The sequence below is a fragment of the Callionymus lyra genome, chromosome 3 (assembly GCF_982586985.1).
Source record: "Callionymus lyra chromosome 3, fCalLyr1.hap1.1, whole genome shotgun sequence".
Lineage (NCBI taxonomy): Eukaryota > Metazoa > Chordata > Actinopteri > Syngnathiformes > Callionymidae > Callionymus > Callionymus lyra.
In genome coordinates this window covers 6,743,324-6,759,291 of record NC_141820.1, presented here as the reverse complement: position 1 = coordinate 6,759,291, position 15,968 = coordinate 6,743,324, and the positions used below count along the sequence as shown (strand labels likewise).

The 15,968-nt window shown below is 42.5% G+C and overlaps 1 protein-coding gene across 1 annotated transcript in view; it reads right to left on the bottom strand.

The window, feature by feature from the left end:
* Positions 1-15,968, bottom strand: part of LOC148083137 (uncharacterized) — a 41,742-nt gene that overhangs the window by 16,850 nt on the left and 8,924 nt on the right. The window contains exons 6-12 of the mRNA XM_087785862.1: positions 14,395-14,526; positions 13,615-13,746; positions 9,937-10,015; positions 9,404-9,623; positions 7,503-9,261; positions 7,255-7,431; positions 3,839-4,012 (exon numbers count right to left, since the gene is read on the bottom strand). Coding sequence (XP_087641988.1) covers positions 3,839-4,012; positions 7,255-7,431; positions 7,503-9,261; positions 9,404-9,623; positions 9,937-10,015; positions 13,615-13,746; positions 14,395-14,526 — 2,673 coding nt within the window. The remainder of the gene's footprint in view (positions 1-3,838; positions 4,013-7,254; positions 7,432-7,502; positions 9,262-9,403; positions 9,624-9,936; positions 10,016-13,614; positions 13,747-14,394; positions 14,527-15,968) is intronic.

The following is a 15,968-nucleotide window of genomic DNA, read 5'->3' as shown; positions in this document are numbered from 1 at the left end:
TCGGACTAGTGATTTATGACTGGAGACTTGACTCGGACTAGTGATTTATGACTCGAGACTTGACTCGGACTAGTGATTTATGACTCGAGACTTGACTCGGACTAGTGATTTATGACTCGAGACTTGACTCAGACTAGAGATTTATTACTCGAGACTTGACTCGGACTAGTGATTTATGAATCGAGACTTGACTCGGAATAGTGATTTATGACTCGAGACTTGACTCGGACTAGTGATTTATGACTCGAGACTTGACTTAGACTAGTGATTTATAACTCGAGACTTGACTCGGACTGGTGATTTATGACTCAAGACTTGACTCGGACAAGTGATTTATGACTCGAGACTTGACTCGGACTAGTGATTTATGACTCGAGACTTGACTCGGACTAATGATTTATGACTCGAGTCTTGACTCTGACTAGTGATGTATGACTCGAGACTTGACTCGGACTAGTGATTTATGACTCGAGACTTGACTCGGACTAGTGATTTATGACTCGAGACTTGACTCGGACTAATGATTTATGACTCGAGTCTTGACTCTGACTAGTGATTTATGACTCGAGACTTGACTCGGACTAGTGATTTATGACTCGAGACTTGACTCGGACTAGTGATTTATGACTCGAGACTTGACTCGGACTAGAGATTTATGACTCGAAACTTGAGTCGGACTAATGATTTATGACTCGAGACTTGACTCTGACTAGAGATTTATGACTCGAGACTTGACTCGGACTAGAGATTTATGACTCGAAACTTGAGTCGGACTAATGATTTATGACTCGAGACTTGACTCGGACTAGTGATTTATGACTCGAGACTTGACCCGAACTAGAGATTTATGACTCGAAACTTGAGTCGGACTAATGATTTATGACTCGAGACTTGACTCTGACTAGTGATTTATGACTCGAGACTTGACTCTGACTAGTAATTTATGACTCGAGACTTGACTTGGACTAGGGATTTATGACTCGAGACTTGACTCGGACTAATGATTTATGACTCGAGTCTTGACTCTGACTAGTGATTTATGACTCGAGACTGGACTCGGACTAATGATTTATGACTCGAGACTTGACTCGGACTAATGATTTATGACTCGAGTCTTGACTCTGACTAGTGATTTATGACTCGAGACTTGACTCGGACTAGAGATTTATGACTCGAGACTTGACTCGGACTAGTGATTTATGACTCGAGACTTGACTCGGACTAGAGATTTATGACTCGAAACTTGAGTCGGACTAATGATTTATGACTTGAGACTTGACTCTGACTAGTGATTTATGACTCGAGACTTGACTGGGACTAGTGATTTATGACTCGAGTCTTGACTCTGACTAGTGATTTATGACTCGAGACTTGACTCGGACTAGTGATTTATGACTCGAGACTTGACTCGAACTAGTGATTTATGACTCGAGACTTGACTCGGACTAGAGATTTATGACTCGAAACTTGAGTCGGACTAGTGATTTATGACTCGAGACTTGACTCGGACTAGTGATTTATGACTCGAGACTTGACTCGAACTAGTGATTTATGACTCGAGACTTGACTCGGACTAGAGATTTATGACTCGAAACTTGAGTCGGACTAGTGATTTATGACTCGAGACTTGACTCGGACTAGTGATTTATGACTCGAGACTTGACTCGAACTAGTGATTTATGACTCGAGACTTGACTCGGACTAGAGATTTATGACTCGAAACTTGAGTCGGACTAGTGATTTATGACTCGAGACTTGACTCGGACTAGTGATTTATGACTCGAGACTTGACTCGGACTAGTGATTTATGACTTGAAACTTAACTCGGACTAGTGATTTATGACTCGAGACTTGACTCGAACTAGTGATTTATGACTCGAGACTTGACTCGGACTAGAGATTTATGACTCGAAACTTGAGTCGGACTAGTGAATTATGACTCGAGACTTGACTCGGACTAGTGATTTATGACTCGAGACTTGACTCGGACTAGAGATTTATGACTCGAGTCTTGACTCTGACTAGTGATTTATGACTCGAGTCTTGACTCTGACTAGTGATTTATGACTCGAGACTTGACTCGGACTAATGATTTATGACTCGAGACTTAACTCGGACTAATGATTTATGGCTCGAGTCTTGACTCTGACTAGTTATTTATGACTCGAGACTTGACTCGGACTAGTGATTTATGACTCGAGACTTGACTCGGACTAGTGATTTATGACTCGAGACTTGACTCGGACTAGAGATTTATGGCTCGAGACTTGACTCGGACTAGTGATTTATGACTCGAGACTTGACTCGGACTAGAGATTTATGACTCGAAACTTGAGTCGGACTAATGATTTATGACTTGAGACTTGACTCTGACTAGTGATTTATGACTCGAGACTTGACTCTGACTAGTGATTTATGACTCGAGACTTGACTCGGACTAGTGATTTATGACTCGAGACTTGACTCGGACTAGAGATTTATGACTCGAAACTTGAGTCGGACTAGTGATTTATGACTTGAGTCTTGACTCTGACTAGTGATTTATGACTCGAGACTTGACTCGGACTAGTGATTTATGAATCGAGACTTGACTCGAACTAGTGATTTATGACTCGAGACTTGACTCGGACTAGAGATTTATGACTCGAAACTTGAGTCGGACTAGTGATTTATGACTCGAGACTTGACTCGGACTAGTGATTTATGACTCGAGACTTGACTCGAACTAGTGATTTATGACTCGAGACTTGACTCGGACTAGAGATTTATGACTCGAAACTTGAGTCGGACTAGTGATTTATGACTCGAGACTTGACTCGGACTAGTGATTTATGACTCGAGACTTGACTCGAACTAGTGATTTATGACTCGAGACTTGACTCGGACTAGAGATTTATGACTCGAAACTTGAGTCGGACTAGTGATTTATGACTCGAGACTTGACTCGGACTAGTGATTTATGACTCGAGACTTGACTCGGACTAGTGATTTATGACTTGAAACTTAACTCGGACTAGTGATTTATGACTCGAGACTTGACTCGAACTAGTGATTTATGACTCGAGACTTGACTCGGACTAGAGATTTATGACTCGAAACTTGAGTCGGACTAGTGATTTATGACTCGAGACTTGACTCGGACTAGTGATTTATGACTCGAGTCTTGACTCTGACTAGTGATTTATGACTCGAGACTTGACTCGGACTAATGATTTATGACTCGAGTCTTGACTCTGACTAGTGATTTATGACTCGAGACTTGACTCGGACTAGTGATTTATGACTCGAGACTTGACTCGGACTAATGATTTATGACTCGAGTCTTGACTCGGACTAATGATTTATGACTCGAGACTTGACTCGGACTAATGATTTATGACTCGAGTCTTGACTCTGACTAGTGATTTATGACTCGAGACTTGACTCGGACTAGTGATTTATGACTCGAGACTGGACTCGGACTAGTGATTTATGACTTGAAACTTAACTCGGACTAATGATTTATGACTCGAGTCTTGACTCGGACTAATGATTTATGACTCGAGACTTGACTCGGACTAATGATTTATGACTCGAGTCTTGACTCTGACTAGTGATTTATGACTCGAGACTTGACTCGGACTAGTGATTTATGACTCGAGACTTGACTCGGACTAGTGATTTATGACTTGAAACTTAACTCGGACTAATGATTTATGACTCGAGTTTTGACTCGGACTAGTGATGTGTGACTTGAACTCAGGATTATTTACTGTAGACTCGACTTGACAAAACTCTCTGGAGTCTCACCTCTGACTTTCACATTTCAGCTCTGAAGCTGTAGAAATGATGTTCTGACCTGAGAGTCTCCAGGTGACAGTGTGGACTCTTCAGTCCAGCAGACAGCAGCTCCACTCCTGGATCCTGCAGGTCGTTGAGACTCAGGTCCAGTTGAGTCAGACTAGAGGACGGAGAGCTGAGGACTGAGGACAGAAGTGAACAACTTCTCTCTGTCAGTCCACATAAGTTCAGCCTGTGAAAGAGACGAGTGTCGTCAACAAGTGACTTTTTCTCTATTTTGACTTGAAAGACTTGATTTGAGGAAACACTGAACTCTTTACATTCATAAGATCATCACATGATTGTGTGAATATTTGAAGACTTTTCTATCAATCAGGATCAACTTGATCAAACACATGAAATAATGATGTTTTCATCAGTTCAACACTTTCCTGACTTTGTTTCATTATTTATAAAAGTGTCACATGATACACAGAGACTGTTGTGAGAGGATTGATGTTGTTTTTATACCAGAAACAAACACAAGAGAAGAAGAAAAACTAAAGTCACAATAGAAATAAATGAATAAAAGTCATGAGAAAAACAAAGATGTTTGTAGATTATTTTTGAAGGTTGTTTATCAATCAATACATCGATCAACTTGTTTTCATCTGGTGACACCTTTTATTTGTGATTCATGAAAATGTCTCAATTGAAGATTTCTATAAAGTTTTCTTTCTATAAACTTGTTATTTTCTACTTCTAATTATGTTTTCATTCATCAAAGTCTTCAAAGTTTCCCTCCATCATTGTTCAAACATGTGTCGTTTCTTTAAATCTCCAGGTTTCAAATGTTTTCTCTGTATTTCCAGGTTTGAATATGGAGGCCTGCGAGGGTCAAATCAAGAGTTTACTCACCTTTTCATTGATATTTGGAAATAATCTCCTTCCATGTTTCAAGACAATACTTTTGGCAGAGATGGAGACTCGAGTCACACCTATGACTCGTGACTGAGACTCGTTATTTGTGACTCGAGTCAACTGGGACTTATTAATAGTGACTCGACTCATACTAGTTATTTGTGACTCAAGTGTCGACTAGGACTAGTGATTTGTGACTTAAGACTTGACCTAAACTAGTATTTGTGACTCGAGACCTGAGTCGTCCTTGTGATTTGGGGCTTGAGAGTCGACTCAGATTCTGGATCTGTTACTTGAGACTTGACTCGGACTAGTGATTTATAACTCGAGACTTGACTCGGACTAGTGATTTATGACTCGAGACTTGACTCGGACTAGTGATTTATGACTCAAGACTTGACTCAGACTAGTGATTTATGACTCGAAATTTGACTCGGAGTAGTGATTTATGACTCGAGACTTGACTCGGACTAGTGATTTATGACTCGAGCCTTGACTCGGACTAGTGAATTATGACTCGAGACTTGACTCAGACTAGTGATTTATGACTCGAAATTTGACTCGGAGTAGTGATTTATGACTCGAGACTTGACTCGGACTAGTGATTTATGACTCGAGCCTTGACTCGGACTAGTGATTTATGACTCGAAACTTGACTCGGAATAGTGATTTATGAATCGTAACTTGACTCGGACTAGTGATTTATGACTCGAGACTTGACTCGGAATAGTGATTTATGACTCGAAACTTGACTCGGAATAGTGATTTATGACTCGAGACTTGACTCGGACTAGTGATTTATGACTCGAGCCTTGACTCGGACTAGTGATTTATGACTCGAAACTTGACTCGGAATAGTGATTTATGACTCGAAACTTGACTCGGACTGGTGAATTATGACTCGAGACTTGACTCGGACTAGTGAATTATGACTCGAGACTTGACTCGGACTGGTGAATTATGACTCGAGACTTGACTCGGACTAGTGAATTATGACTCGAGACTTGACTCAGACTAGTGATTTATGACTCGAAATTTGACTCGGAGTAGTGATTTTTGACTCGAGACATGACTCAGACTAGTGATTTATGACTCGAAATTTGACTCGGAGTAGTGATTTTTGACTCGAGACTTGACTCCGACTAGTGATTTATGACTCGAGACTTGACTCGGACTAGTGAATTATGACTCGAGACTTGACTCAGACTAGTGATTTATGACTCGAAATTTGACTCGGACTAGTGATTTATGACTCGAAATTTGACTCGGAGTAGTGATTTTTGACTCGAGACTTGACTCGGACTAGTGATTTATGACTCGAAATTTGACTCGGACTAGTGATTTATGACTCGAAACTTGACTCCGACTAGTGATTTATGACTCGAGACTTGACTCGGACTAGTGATGTGTGACTCGACACTTGACTCGGACTAGTGATGTGTGACTCGACACTTGACTCGGACTAGTGATGTGTGACTCGACACTTGACTCGGACTAGTGATGTGTGACTCGACACTTGACTCGGACTAGTGATGTGTGACTCGACACTTGACTCGGACTAGTGATGTGTGACTCGACACTTGACTCGGACTAGTGATTTATGACTCGAAACTTGACTCGGACTAGTGATGTGTGACTCGACACTTGACTCGGACTAGTGATTTATGACTCGAAACTTGACTCGGACTAGTGATGTGTGACTCGACACTTGACTCGGACTAGTGATGTGTGACTCGACACTTGACTCGGACTAGTGATGTGTGACTCGACACTTGACTCGGACTAGTGATGTGTGACTCGACACTTGACTCGGACTAGTGATGTGTGACTCGACACTTGACTGGGACTAGTGATGTGTGACTCGACACTTGACTCGGACTAGTGATGTGTGACTCGACACTTGACTCGGACTAGTGATGTGTGACTCGACACTTGACTCGGACTAGTGATGTGTGACTCGACACTTGACTCGGACTAGTGATGTGTGACTCGACACTTGACTCGGACTAGTGATGTGTGACTCGACACTTGACTCGGACTAGTGATGTGTGACTCGACACTTGACTCGGACTAGTGATGTGTGACGAACAAAACAACAAGAGAAAGGAAGAGAGAAATCAAGAATGGTGACAAAGATGAGTAGAAATGAAGAGATAAGAGCAGGATGTGTGATGACACTGTTCAATATTGTGATGATGATATGACTTGTGATGAAGAAGAACATGTTTCAGTTTTCATACAGTTCCTGATGTGTTTATCACACATGCTCACATCACCATGAACATTACCCTGCATTGAAATCTAGAAACAGAACAAGTTAGAACATCACAAGTGTCACTCAAATGTCTTTGAATGTATTTGAGATCAGTAAATATGTGTCAACATACTGAACAGCACGACCCCAGCAGAAGTCAAAATAAACAAAGTTCAAGTGTCAGAACCTGCTGAAGACTGATGTCACTTAGAATCAGCTGCTTCATTGAAGAACAAACTGAAGACAAAACTTTGACTCTCTGGAGTCTCACCTCTGACTTTCACATTTCAGCTCTGAAGCTGTAGAAATGATGTTCTGACCTGAGAGTCTCCAGGTGACAGTGTGGACTCTTCAGTCCAGCAGACAGCAGCTCCACTCCTGGATCCTGCAGGTCAAGGTTGTGACTCAGGTCCAGTAGAGTCAGACTAGAGGACGGAGAGCTGAGGACTGAGGACAGAAGTGAACAACTTCTCTCTGACAGTCCACAGCAGCTCAGCCTGAATAAAATGAAACAGGAAATCAAACGTTGATGTTTATATCTTCAGAGATGTTCCAATGATCCACTTACAGAACTTTATGTGAAGCTTGAACCAACGGCAGAAGCCTCTCAAGAACCTCCTCTGAAGCAGAGTATTTATTCAGGTCAAACACGTCCAGATGTTCCTCTGAGGACAGCAAGATGAAGGCCAGGGTGGACCATTGAGCAGGAGACAGTTGATCTGTGGAGAGACGTCCTGATCTCAGCTGCTGTTGGACCTCCTCCACCAGAGAAGTGTCCTTCACTTCATTCAGACAGTGGAACAGGTTGATGATTCTCTCTGGAGACACATTCTCACTGATCTTCTTCTTGATGAGCTTTGCTGTGTCCTGATTGGTCCAAGAGCTTCTTCCTGTTTGTTTCAATAAACCTGTCAGGAGACTCTGGCTGGTCTGCAGAGAAAGACCCAGAAGGAAGCGCAGGAACAAGTCCAGATGTCCATTTGGACTTTCTACAGCATCATTGATTTCTTTCTGGTAGAACTTTTCTATGTCAACGATTCTTGACTGCAGGTTGACTTCAGAGTTGAAGAACTTCTGGTGAACATGAAGAGCAGCCAGAAACTCCTGAAGACTCAGGTGGATGAAGCAGAACATCTGGTCCTGGTACAGTCCTCTCTCCTCTCTGAAGATCTGAGTGAACACTCCTGAGTGAAGTGAAGCAGCTGTGATGTCGATGTCACTCTCTGTCAGGTCTGATTCATAGAAGACCAAGTTTCCTTTCTTCAGGTGCTCAAAAGCCAGTTTTCCCAGAGACTCCATCATCTTGCTGCTCTCAGGATCCCAAACTGTGTCTGTCCAAGCTGCTCCATGGTACTTCAGCTTCTTGACTTTGGACAGAACCACCAGGAAGTAGATGAACATCTCAGTCAGGGTGTTGGGCAGCTGTCCTGTGTCTCCGCTCTTCAACATGTCCTCCAGAACTGTGGCAGTGATCCAGCAGAAGATCGGGATGTGACACATGATGTGGAGGCTTCGGGAGGTCTTGATGTGAGAGATGATGGTGCTGGTCTGCTCCTCATCACTGGACCTCTTCCTGAAGTACTCCTCCTTCTGGAGGTCAGTGAACCCTCTGACCTCTGTCACCATGTCCACACACTCAGGAGGGATCTGATTGGCTGCTGCAGGTCGTGTGGTCATCCAGAGACGAGCTGAGGGAAGAAGATTCCCTCTGATGAGGTTTGTCAGGAGGACGTCTACTGAGGTGGACTCTGTAGCTGCTGTGAGGACCTGACTGTTGAGGAAGTCCAGAGGGAGTCGACACTCGTCCAGACCGTCAAGGATGAACAGAACCTGGAGTCCTTCAAAACTGCTGAGATCTTTGGTTTCAGGAAAGAAAAGATGAACAAGTTCCACCAAACTCAACTTCTTCTCTTTCAGCAGGTTCAGCTCTCTGAAGGTGAAAGGAAACATGAAGTGGAAGTTCTGGTGAGCTTTGCCTTCAGTCCAGTCCAGAGTGACCTTCTGTGTCAGGAGGGTCTTCCCAATGCCAGCCACGCCCTTCGTCAGCAGGCTCCTGATTGGTGGGTCTCTCTCAGGTGAGGCTTTAAAGAGGTCTTCTTGTCTGATGGTGGTTTCTGGTCTGGTCTGGTTCCTGGTGGCTGCTTCGATCTGTCGGACCTCGTGCTCCTGGTTGACCTGGTCTGTGCCCCCCTCAGTGATGTAGAGCTCCGTGTAGATCTGATTCAGAGGAGCAGAGTTTCCTGCTTTAGCGACCCCCTCAGACACACTGTGGAACTTCTTCTTCAGGCTCCTCTTCAGCTGTCGTTGAATCTTTCCTGCATGACTTCCTGAAGAAGAGAAGTCACATGAGTCACAAGATTCTAGAAGCTGAAGATCAATCTTCTCATCAGCTGCAGGAATTTCAATCTCAAATGTTCTAATAGATTCAAGACTTCATTTTCAACAGGTTGAAGGTTCAAATCCTCTTACTTCCCCACAGAAGACCAGCAAGCTCCTCCTGCTTCATGCTCCTCAGGAGGTTCAGGATGATCTTCAGGAAAGCTTCTCTGTTGCTCCTCATCTGCTCCTCTTCACACTTCAACTCCTCCTCTTCCTCATCATCCAGGTGTTTCTGCTCACCTGGACTGAGAAACTTCTTCACTCTCTCCAGTTCCTCCTTCACCAGGGTCATGACCTTGTCCTCCAGCAGCTGAAACACAAACATGTGACTTGATCATGTGACCTACAGAGGTCACCAGAGGTATGTCTCAGTCCAAGTCTAACCAGGACCTGTTGAGCAATACTTTCTTCAAGAGTAGGACCAGAGAGTCTGAGTCACATTCAAATCTCATCTTCTCTCTAAAACTAAACAAGAGTCTCAGCCACACCAGACCTTCTACTTCATGTATGAAGCTGACAGGTGGAGTTGTCCAGGATCAGAGCTTCATGAAGCAGCAGAAGCAGCTGACTGGTGAGTTAGCAGCTGTTGTAGTCAGCAGGTGAGGCTGAAGACTTGAACGTACCTGAAGTGTGGAGTCCACATCTGTCTGATGCTGCTGGACACACTGGAGACTGAGAACATCCGAGACCTGCTGATCCTCTCTGTGAAGAACATCAGGCCGTCAATAAGTTCTGTCTACTTCTACAAGGACACCAATGATCTGAGCAAGACTCTGACTCTTCCATGTGCAGACCACCTAAGATAGAATCTTCCACATTCATGGAAAACCAGGTGAAACACAAGTTTGTCTCACACTTCAGTCGTGATTTCATTCTCATGGCTGCAGTTTGTTGCTTCTTCTCTTGTGAGTCGACTTTCCTCCACGACTGTCTGCAGCACTTTTGACGAGCAGTTCGTGAAGCTCAATAAAAGAGAAGTTTTGAGCTGCATTGACTCATGAACATCTTCAGTTGAAGTCACCAAGAGTCACTAACTGCTGATAGAAACACACACAGCTGTGAGTGAAAGAATGATTGTTGAGGATCAACTAACAGTCTTTGACGACTCAAACATTCCCTCAATCATTGAATCAGTGACTCTTAAATCACTTGAAGTATTTTCTCTTATCAGTGACCTTCATCTGAGGCGCTCATATGAACCACGTGAATGTTGCATCACAAGAAAAACACTCAAATCAAACTTGACTTTTGATGAATATTTCATCATGTTTGTTGTGTGTCAAGTTTCACATACTTCAGGTGGAGGAGAAGAAAAGTAGTTGCACTATTTAGAATTCTTCTTCTTGACTCAACAACTGAAGAGACTGTTGGTCGTCACATGATACAAACTTCTTCAACAACAGATGGAATGATCCAGTGAAATGAATTCACTGTATTTGACATCAAGTTGTGGATTTCTTCATCAGTCCAACAGCACCTGTCTGTCCCACAGCAGCTGCACATGCAATATTCTGTGGTGAATGTAAAATAAACATTCAATTGAAATACTGCAAACACTGCCATTAATTCTCTCCCTCTCTGTCTCTCTTTCACCAGCAGTTTCCACTGCTTCGATGATGACACCCAGCTCTACCTTCCATGCAAACCCAACTCGTCACTTCCACCCCCACACTGGAACTCTCTCTCCCTCTTTACAGCTCAGCTCAAAACCACCTGTATTGTATGATTTTAGTGTATTTGTGATTTTATTGTGCAGCGACCTTGAGTCTCCTGAGAGGTGGTTTTAAATAAGATTTATTATTATTGTTATTTTCTTCTTCCTCTCATGTGTAAAGATATACTGTATAGTTTTCTCTGCATATTTAAATAAACACTAGATGTTCTCATGTTGCTCCTGTTGTCTCTCACCTCTGATGCTTCTGTTCACCTTTGAAGTTAAATATTCTTCCCATAGACCCGTCACTCTTCAGAGACACACAGCTGGGAGCAGGTCCAGGTCCAGGTCCAGGTCCAGGTCCAGGTCCAGGTCCAGGTCCAGGTCCAGGTCCAGGTCCAGGTCCAGGTCCAGGTCCAGCAGATTTAAGTAGCTTTGATCTGAACACACACAAGTCGCAGTGAGAAAGTATTTCCAGTATTTGAAGGTGTGATGTGTTACGACCTCCACTGATCAGATTTAGCCTCTAACAGGAAGGGTCAGTTCCATGCACTGTAACTGGGAGTTAAGTTTGGTTCTTTTGTTTGTATATTTTAAACGTTAACTCATTGTTGTAAAATTGTAGTTGTTTGCTTGGCCTGCGTTCTCTTGAGCAGCCTTTTCCTTTTGTTGCCTCTTTGACGGCTGTGAGCCAGTATTTAAGTTGATTATTACAAAGTGTTGAAGTGAAGAGTGTTTTTCCCAATTTGTATTTTGTATTGGGTTTTGTATTATATTTTGGGAATAGACAGACAGACAGACAGACAGACAGACAGACAGACAGACTGACAGACAGACAGACAGACAGACAGACAGACAGACAGACAGACAGACAGACAGACAGACAGACAGGTCGTAACATAAATGGGAGTTCATCCAGGACAATAGTAAAAGTGATTCCTAAAAAGAAACCTTGACTATATTTTTACATAAGTTTACGAGTACAAGTTACTAAACACGACCTCTTGAATCTGCAGGTGTGAGTCACAGATTTCTTTTGCACCTCAATCTCTGAGAAGTTTGGTGTATATTGTCTAGACACTCGTAGCATGAGATCTGTACCTGTACTTCAAATACACATACACGTAACTACATACGGTGGGTACAGAAAGTAATCAGTGGATCATATGAGCTTTTGATTTTTCACTCTTTGTTTCATTGCAGCCATTCGCTAAAATCATTTAAGTTCATTTTTCTTCCTCATTAATGTTCACTTAGTTCCGCACCTTGACAGAAAAAAACTGAAATGTAGAAGTTTTTACAAATGTATTAAATAATGAAAACTGAAATCATCACACGGTCATAAGTATTCAGACCCTTTGCTGTGACTCATATTTAACTGACATGTCGTCCATTTCTTCTGATCCTCCTTGAGATGGTTCTACACCTTCATTGAGTCCAGCTGTGTTTCATTAAACTGACTGGATTAGGAAACACACTCCTGTCTATATAAGACCTCACAGCTCACAATGCATGTCAGAGCAAATAAGAATCATGACGTCGGAGGAACTGCCTGAAGAGCTCAGAGACAGAATTGTGGCACAGATCAGGCCAAGGTTACAGAAGAATTTCTGCAGCACTCAAGGTTCCTCAGAGCACAGTGGCCTCCATAATCCTTAAATGGTTTGGAAAAGTGTGGGACGAGCAGAACTCTTCCTAGACCGTGGGAGAAGAGCCTTGGTGAGAGAGGTGAAGAAGAACCCAAAGATCACTGTGGCTCCAGAGATGCAGTGAAGACATGAGAAAGTTCTCGAAAGTCAACGATCAGTGCAGTTCTCCACCAGTCAGGGCTTCATGGCAGAGTGGCCCCACGGAAGCCTCTCCTCAGTGTAGGACGTATGAAAGCCTGCATAGAGTTTGTCAAAAAACACGTGAAGGACTCCCAGACTATGAGAAATAAGATTCTCTGGTCTGAGGAGACCAAGATGGAACTCTTTGGCCTCAATTCTCAGAGGAATGTGTGGAGAAAACCAGGCACTGCTCATCAAGTGTCCAGTACTATCCAACAGTGAAGCACAGTGGACGCAGCTTCATGCTATGAGGGTGTTTTTCAGCTGCAGGGTTTGAAGGAAAGATGAATGCAAGTACAGAGATATCCTGGAAGAAACCCTTGAGTGCTCAGGACCTCAGACTGGGCCGAAGGTTCTCCTTCCAACAAGACAATGACCCCGAGCAGAACCAAAATAACAAAGGAGTTGCTTCGGAACAACTCTGTGACCATTCTTGAAATGTCTGTCCATCAACGTTCACCATACAACCTAACAGAACTAGAAAAGGTTCTTCAAGGAAGAATGGCAGAGGATCCCCAAATACAGGTGTGAAAAACTTCTTTAACAGTTTTCTCCCGAGAACAGCCAGACTGACTGCAAATAAAAAACACTGAACACTGCAAAAAAGAACGAGACACTACCTCACCTTAATCACATGCAATATTCTGTGGTGAATGTAAAATATAGCTTTAAGTGCAATACTGCAAACACTGCTTTAATTCTCTCCCTCTCTGTCTTTTTTTTCTTCTTCCTCTCATGTGTAAAGATATACTGTATAGTTTTCTCTGCATATTTAAATAACCACTAGATGTTCTCATGTTGCTCCTGTTGTCTCTCACCTCTGATGCTTCTGTTCACCTTTGAAGTTAATTATTCTTCCCATAGACCTGTCACTCTTCAGAGACACACAGCTGGGAGCAGGTCCAGGTCCAGGTCCAGGTCCAGGTCCAGCAGATTTAAGTAGCTTTGATCTGAACACACACAAGTCGCAGTGAGAAAGTATTTCCAGTATTTGAAGGTGTGATGTGTTACGACCTCCACTGATCAGATTTAGCCTCTAACAGGAAGGTTCAGTTCCATGCACTGTAACTGGGAGTTAAGTTTGGTTCTTTTGTTTGTATATTTTAAACGTTAACTCATTGTTGTAAAATTGTAGTTGTTTGCTTGGCCTGCGTTCTCTTGAGCAGCCTTTTCCTTTTGTTGCCTCTTTGACGGCTGTGAGCCAGTATTTAAGTTGATTATTACAAAGTGTTGGAGTGAAGAGTGTTTTTCCCAATTTGTATTTTGTATTGGGTTTTGTATTATATTTTGGGAATAGACAGACAGACAGACAGACAGACAGACAGACAGACAGACAGACGAACAGGTCGTAACATAAATGGGAGTTCATCCAGGACAATAGTAAAAGTAATTCCTAAAAGAAGAAATGTAATTGTATGGTTCAATTGTGTGATTTTATCCTATTTTTGATTTTATTGTGCAGCGACCTTGAGTCTCCTGAAAGATGGTTTCATATAATATCTATTTTTTTCTCTCATGTGTAAAGATATACTGTATAATTTTCTCTGCATATTTAAATAACCACTAGATGTTCTCGTGTTGCTCCTGTTGTCTCTCACCTCTGATGCTTCTGTTCACCTTTGAAGTCAAAATATCTTCCCATAGACACGTCACTCTTCAGAGACACACAGCTGGGAGCAGGTTCAGGTTCAGGTCCAGGTCCAGGTCCAGCAGATGTACATAGTTTTGATCTGAATACACACAAGACAAGAGAGAAAATGATTCCAGTACTTGAAAGAGTTACAACCTCCACTGATCAGATTCAGCTTCCAACAGGGAGGGTGAGCTCCATGCACTGTAACTTGGGTTCTTTGCGATGTCACAGGAATATACATATCAATGGCAACAATAGCATGTGCATTTCTGATGTTCTTAAAATTATGTGTACGTATGTATATTCTAGTTTGTGCACGTTTATTTCAAAAGGCGGGAAAATTGGCAAGTTTACAAATGTGCCGATGGGAGGGGATTCCGACAGGTGTGGTGAGATTGTTGTTTCCTAAAGAACCTGGTGCCTCATGTACTAAGAAGTTCGTAGATCTTCTACTAAATATGTCCGTAAGTCAAGTCAAATATGTATGAAGTCATGAACGTGTGCTTTAGTCCAACGTACCCGTTACATGACATGTGTACTCGTACTATTAAGTTGCATTGACGTAACTACATATTCATACTCGTAATCAAGAAGGTACACATGAGTGATTGAACACTTGTAGTCGTAAAAGACGAAAAAGAAACCTTGACTATATTTTTACATAAGTTTACGAGTACAAGTTACTAAACACTCTTGAATCTGAAGGTGTGAGTCACAGATTTCTTTTGCACCTCAATCTCTGAGAAGTTTGGTGTATATTTTCTAGACACTCGTAGCATGAGATCTGTACCTGTACTTCAAATACACATACACGTAACTACATACGGTGGGTACAGAAAGTAATCAGTGGATCATATGAGCTTTTGATTTTTCACTCTTTGTTTCATTGCAGCCATTCGCTAAAATCATTTAAGTTCATTTTTCTTCCTCATTAATGTTCACTTAGTTCCGCACCTTGACAGAAAAAAACTGAAATGTAGAAGTTTTTACAAATGTATTAAATAATGAAAACTGAAATCATCACACGGTCATAAGTATTCAGACCCTTTGCTGTGACTCATATTTAACTGACATGTCGTCCATTTCTTCTGATCCTCCTTGAGATGGTTCTACACCTTCATTGAGTCCAGCTGTGTTTCATTAAACTGACTGGATTAGGAAACACACTCCTGTCTATATAAGACCTCACAGCTCACAATGCATGTCAGAGCAAATAAGAATCATGACGTCGGAGGAACTGCCTGAAGAGCTCAGAGACAGAATTGTGGCACAGATCAGGCCAAGGTTACAGAAGAATTTCTGCAGCACTCAAGGTTCCTCAGAGCACAGTGGCCTCCATAATCCTTAAATGGTTTGGAAAAGTGTGGGACGAGCAGAACTCTTCCTAGACCTGGCCGTCCAGCCAAACTGAGCAATCGTGGGAGAAGAGCCTTGGTGAGAGAGGTGAAGAAGAACCCAAAGATCACTGTGGCTCCAGAGATGGAGTGAAGACATGAGAAAGTTCTCGAAAGTCAACGATCAGTGCAGTTCTCCACCAGT